At 38.3% G+C, this 6267-nt stretch overlaps 1 protein-coding gene across 1 annotated transcript in view; it reads right to left on the bottom strand.

Moving 5' to 3' along the window:
* Positions 1 to 6267, bottom strand: part of whrna (whirlin a) — a gene marked incomplete in the record, with an annotated part of 201423 nt that overhangs the window by 26203 nt on the left and 168953 nt on the right. Inside the window, 1 exon segment of the mRNA XM_024299665.2 lies at positions 1398 to 1610. Coding sequence (XP_024155433.1) covers positions 1398 to 1610 — 213 coding nt within the window.

The raw sequence follows: 6267 nt of genomic DNA, 5'->3' as shown, positions 1-6267 counted from the left end.
TCTTTCATATGAAGACGGGGGCCGCAAATTATCATCCTGCGGGCCGCAGATGGCCCGCGGGCCGCGAGTTTGAGACCCCTGCTTTAATACAAAAAGATTCAGTTTGAAGGTGTATGTCCTACACATAAACATAAACATGAACATAAACCCCTCTTAGGGGTGGGATGATAAAAAATCGATTCATCGCTTTGAGTTTCATGGATCAATAATTGATTTTAGCACATTAAAGTCTGTTAGCTTGATGCTAACGTTTAATGGAAAATCCCATAGGACGGCTAATGCTAACGCTCGGTCGATGTAAGCATACATTGCTGACTAAATGAACATCTTTATATACTCACAGACATGAATTTTCCAAACACTAATAAGGAAAAATAATTAAAGTAACCTTTTAAGGTCTAAAACATAAGTCCTCTCCCCTAATCACTATATAGTGTGTTCACCATCATCTAGTGCTGTCCGAATCTACTAATTCCAAAATCGAGTGCACTAGAAATTTCCCAGAAGTCTTTAAAAAAAAAAACTAGATTGCAGCGAATATAGACCACAATGCATTGCGGTCAAACAATTTCGAGCAAAAAACGTGTTTAAGTGTAATATTTAAATAAACCATCCACATTTTCACCATCAGAACACAGTAGTCATAAATAAACTTCGTGAAATGTTGGTATTGATTTTTTTTTTTTTTTTTTTGCATAATCTCTTTTTTTTTTTTTTTCCCAAGAACTTTATTGAACATCATATAATTTGACAAACCCCAATAGTAATTGTTACAGTATTATGTAAAAAGAAATCACTGGCAAATGTTGGTATTGATTATATTTTAACTACGTGAAATCGATGACGTCATATCCTGTGTTCGGACACAAGTTCTTTTTTCCTTATTTTTCTTGATTAAAAAAAAGGTTACTGCTAAAGCGCAAGCTCCACCTAGTGGCCAAACTGAAACGTCCTCCAGGAGAGGTGAGACAATGTTTACAATGTTAATGATCTGAACATTTTTGTTAGAACTTCTCCTTTATAGTAACACTGTATGATATTAACAATCTCATTATTTCACTGATACATTTTACAGTATGTGAACTGGATCAGATTAATATAAATATATTCAAATTATATAGTGGATTATTAACGTATTTCTAAACAAATCCGTCTAAATGTGTAAACCATGTAAACTCAAAATTGAATTGAATCGAATTGAGTGGATTAATTACTCTGAAATCTTTTAACCATGGGGATTTTTTTTTACATCATTCTGACAGTCCAACTGATCCAGGATGAGTTCAGTACTTGTCTCTGGTTGCTGGCCTGTCTTCTCTTGGGGTGGTCATTAACCATTGCTATTGAAAAATATATATATTTTCCCCTTGATTGCTGTTTCCTTGTTCAGAGCTCACCTTTGCATGTGTGTTCAGGAGCTCGAACAGCGCCATGACGAGCTGCTCCACTCCGATGTGCCCGTCCCGATACTCCTCTACGTAGTAGTTCATGGTCTGACGCTCAGCCTCTGTCAACAGGTGGCGTGCCTGCTCCTCCAGCATGGCCCGCGACTGGTTCACCAGGCTGGACAGCGTCACCTGGGAGCCGGCCACACCCTTATAAAACCCCGGCTGGTGTGGACAAAGACAGACAAAAGACACGACTCTCATCAATATTTTTATTGATTTCTTTATTTTTCTGGATGATGGAATGAAGTACAAAGTGAGTTGAGGGAGTAGAGGACAAGGAGGAGGAGTTGTGAATGTGGAGGTGAGAAATGATGAAAAAGAAAGATTTTATTCAACGATTTCTTTCTTGTCTTTAATCTTTTTCTTAACTTTTGGCTGCTCCCCTTAGGGGTCACCAAAGTAAATCATCTGCCTCCACCTCATCCTATCCTCTACATTCTCCTCCCTTAACCACTGTCAGCCTTCACCACATCCATAAATGTCCTCCTCAGTCTTCTTAGGCTTCAGGGGTGTCAAACTCAATCACACAAGGGCCGAAATCCAAAACACTACTTAGGTGGCGGCCGAACAGGATAAATATTTATTGAACACTCTAAAAATATATTTTTAAAACTTTAAAACCGTAACTTTTTACCATAATTATGAACTAGATATATAGCGTTACCTGCTGCTAGAGTAAAAGCTGTAAGCTGAATTTGGCTGCTGAATATGATAGTGGTGATAGCTGAAGATACTGAAATTGATAGTTAAAAACACTGAAGTTGATAGCTGATATCACTGAAATTAATAATGGAAACAACAGCATAATTATTATCTAAATGCCAAATAAGGCTAAAAAACAGACAAAAAAAACTTGACTAGCTTGTTAGTGAAAACAGCTAGCATGCAGCTGAAAAAATAGCTAAACTTCAAAATAGCCTAAAAAACTGACCAAAAAAACCCTAAATTAGCCAAAACAGTTGGTACATTGCTCAAATATGAGCTAAACTCCAAAATGGACTAAAAACAAGAATAAAAGCCTAAGTTAGCCAAAACAACTAGCATGTAAATGGAATATTAAACCTCAACATACCATAAAAATCTTAATAAATGCTAAAACAGCCCAAAAAGCTAACAGAATGCTAATTTTTAAAACTTTGAATAATACAAAGGCAGGAATATTATTCCAGAACAAACCTTAAATACAGTAACTTTCACTATTTTACTCTCCAAAAAATATATTTTGTCAAAATTATGCAAGTTAAAAATGAGCGCAAGATAATATCTGGCCCTAACGATAAAATAAAATGATCTGGTGGGCCGGGTATAGGGCCTTGACTTTGACACTTGAATACTACATGAAGTGAAAAAAAAATAGGAAGATACATGAAAACCAACAAGAAAATCAACGGTCGTCAGACTTGAACTGAAAGTGTCCACTGGCTGTTGTTTGGTCATGAATCAGAACAGCACAGAGGCTGCAGCCTGGAATGGCCGCTCTCCTGTGGAGTGCAGTTTAGTCCCGGGTGGAGGACGCAGCAGGAGTCTGCGTTGTCAGATCGTTTTGTGGGGCGTGATGAGGTCTTTCAGAAATTCTGGGGCATGACCACGAAGACTCTGGAAGGTTAGCAGACAGATTTTGAATTGGATCCTCTGAGACAGGAGCCAGAGGAGGTGGGCGATGAAAAGTTGGGGTTATGTGTCCTTGATTGGGTCAGAATCTTGGCGGCACCGCTCTGGATGCACTAGAGCTTTTGCTCGCTCCAACAATAGTCAAGCCTCAAGGCGACAGAGCAGCTTCTCAGCATTTTTATTCTTATTTATGTAGGATTTTTAGCCAGAAAACAGAACTGTTTACTTTAAAAATGTCCTTTTAGAGGGTGCTTTGTCCAAAACGGATAAAAGCTTAAAGTGGTGTGAGGAAGAAAAGCCAAAAATATAATCAGAATTATCAATATTCTATATAAATCTGCCTTTTCTTATTCATTACTTTTTGAGCACAACAGCATCAGTTCTTCAAACTTAAACAAAATAAAAAGGAAACATTTCAGAAAAGAAAAGTAATTTCCAGAAATCAAAATGAGATGCAATAAATTGAAATACAATAAGAAACTGGAAAAGCTGAGTATTGTGGGACATCACTGATTGAATGATGACGTTTGTTTTCGACTGGAAGTTATTTGGAGTGAAAATATCTTTCAGCAGAAGATATTTCTTTAAGATTCTGGCCACGCCCACTGCTGAAGCTTGGCGATCGATCAATCAACTCCAGCCAGAACATCCTTCTGCTTTCCCTCCTCTTCAAAACTCAAAACATTGTTGTCCAATCAGTGACGCCCAAAAATATCTACCCATTCCAGGCTTTTGCTGTGTTTTTTTAACATTTTGATTTCTGGTATATTACTTTGGTTTCACTAAATGTTTTTTTTTTCATTTTGATTTCTGGAATTAGTTTTATTTAAAAAAATGTCATGTTGTTTCTTTAGTAATGGACCATTTTCTAGGAGACGTCAGTCAAAACAGCGACAAGGCCAAAAATATAAAAAGTGACTTCCGGTGTTCAGGTTTAGAACGGCAAAGCTGACAGATGAACGCTGTTTAACACAATTTTATGCAAATAATAAAAGGTAATCTTACCAATTTCAACAGAAAAATATTATTTATATATTATTATATAAATGTCCTGCCGAATTGTATTTTCATTTCCTGTCCTAGATTTTTCACAAATGAAAATACAAATTCTTCAAAATTTGAGGTTCAATTGAAACTATAGACCTTTCATTTGAGCAGATTGTATTCTAACAGGTTCTATTTTGCTTGATGTTATTCACAATAAATACTGACATTTGATCTAAGAGAGGAAACAATACAACTAGTTAGGACATTTAAAACATAAATATTGTACAAATGTACGTTACAATTGGTAAGGTTACCTTTAATTATTTACGTAAAACTGCTTTAAACAGCGTTCAGCTGTCAGCTTTGCTGTTCTAAACTATATACATAACATATAACCAGTCTTTTGTTTTGTTTCTTTTAATTGTCATTGTGATCTTTGAAATGTTTGGGTGATTTGTTGACATAATTTTCATTTCAGGGCCACCGCAGAACAGCAACACTTTGCTGTTTTTTCTTTCTGCATTGACCCTAAGATTTCCATGTGTGAAACCGGAAGAAAGAAAAATCTCAATTAAAGAAGAGATTCCAACAAATATAATATTTTTAGAGATGCTAAAATGAGAAAAATAAAGTAAATGTTTAGTTTGCTACTGAACCTCAGGAAGAATGATGGCTGAAACTGGACACAAAAGCAGACAGAAGAACTGAGGATGAAGAGGAAGCAGACATGCTGGTATAAATGAACATGGATGCTCCAACACAGCAGCTCACTGCAGCACAGAAGCTGCTCCGCTGTCTCCAGCGCGGTGGTGCCAGCTGGCTCATCTGCCAAAGCTGAGATGTCAAATCACCTGTCAGCTGCAAATCTGCTCCTTCTTTCCTCCTCTTCCTCCCTGTTATTTGCTTTCTTGCTGGCAGCATTTTTTTAATGACCTCTTCAACCAAAGCCAGCCGCAGTGTTTGTCCCTGCAGGTCTGTGCAGACAGACAGAACCGGGCCTTCCTCAGCCTCTGCTTTCTCCTCTTCCTCACCTCTCGCTCCCTCTGTATTATCAGCTGTATTATTCGCAGCGCCATGACAGGAGAGAAGAGAAGCCAGCAGCCTCTCAAGCTGAAGGTGAACTGAGCCCTAACAGCTGCAGTGCTTACTGGAGGCTTTTTTGAGGCACCATTGTCCCCGCCGCTTAACTCAAGGGCGCGCTGGAGGGAAGCGGGGGGGAAGGGGGGGACCTCAGAAGAAATATTCAAGCTGTCTGTCACCGCCGGATTAAAGGCTGGGCTGACACCTGAGGGACTCGGTGAGGCGGGCCGTCACTCGGCTGAAGAACACCTGCAGTCACCTGCTAATGAGGCCGCTGCTTTTACAGCTAATGGACAGCCCCGGATTAAACGGCCCATTTGTGAGACCTGACCCGTCGCTGAGGTCACGCGCCGGCAGGGCTTGTTAAATGCCACATGCGCTAATTGATGCTGAGCATAAAAGTGTCTCCTATGGCTTTTTGATAATTAATAGAAACATGCAGCTTTCTTAAATTAAACCTCTCATTTCAGTGAATAATCTGATTTTAGCTCAGCTGAGGAGACACAAAGTCCAGTTTTTATAAAAAAAAACAACATTTTTTTCAATAGTCGGTGCCATAAAAAATGACTAGTTTAAGACAACTTATTTGATAAATTTGGGGCTAAAAATTAAAGAAAAATAGTTGAAAGAATCACAAAAAAACTCTTGGAATGAGCAAAAGCAGCTTCTAAACATAAAAAAAAATAGATAAATAAATCACATTTTGAGAGATGCTAGGTTGTTTTTATATTTTTGCTTTTGTTTTTGCCAATAAATAGGCACAATTCATATTTATTATTAAAAAAAGAAGGTCATGAATGCAAATCCAATTTTTTTTAAAGGATAAAGTATGACGGTGCGGCTCCTTCTAGGTTCTAATCAGTAGAAAATGAGCCCAAATGGCTCTTTTACTGTTAAAGGGGGCCGACCCCTGGGACAGGCCCTTTAAGGTCTTCACACCTTTCTGTGAGCTGACTTCACTTTTACCACCAGCTGGAATCAGAATCAGTTCACACTAGTTTCAGTCTGGACCAAATGTCAGCAGAACTTCTATTTCAACTTCAGTGTAAACAACTGTTGGATTCCGAGTCTTGCTGTCATTTTGCACACAGAAGAACGGGAACTTGACCAGTGTTCTCTGAACTTGGACTCCACAGATGGG

This window comes from Oryzias melastigma, linkage group LG12, assembly GCF_002922805.2.
Source record: "Oryzias melastigma strain HK-1 linkage group LG12, ASM292280v2, whole genome shotgun sequence".
Classification (NCBI taxonomy): domain Eukaryota; kingdom Metazoa; phylum Chordata; class Actinopteri; order Beloniformes; family Adrianichthyidae; genus Oryzias; species Oryzias melastigma.
This window is presented reverse-complemented; position numbering and strand designations above follow the sequence as displayed.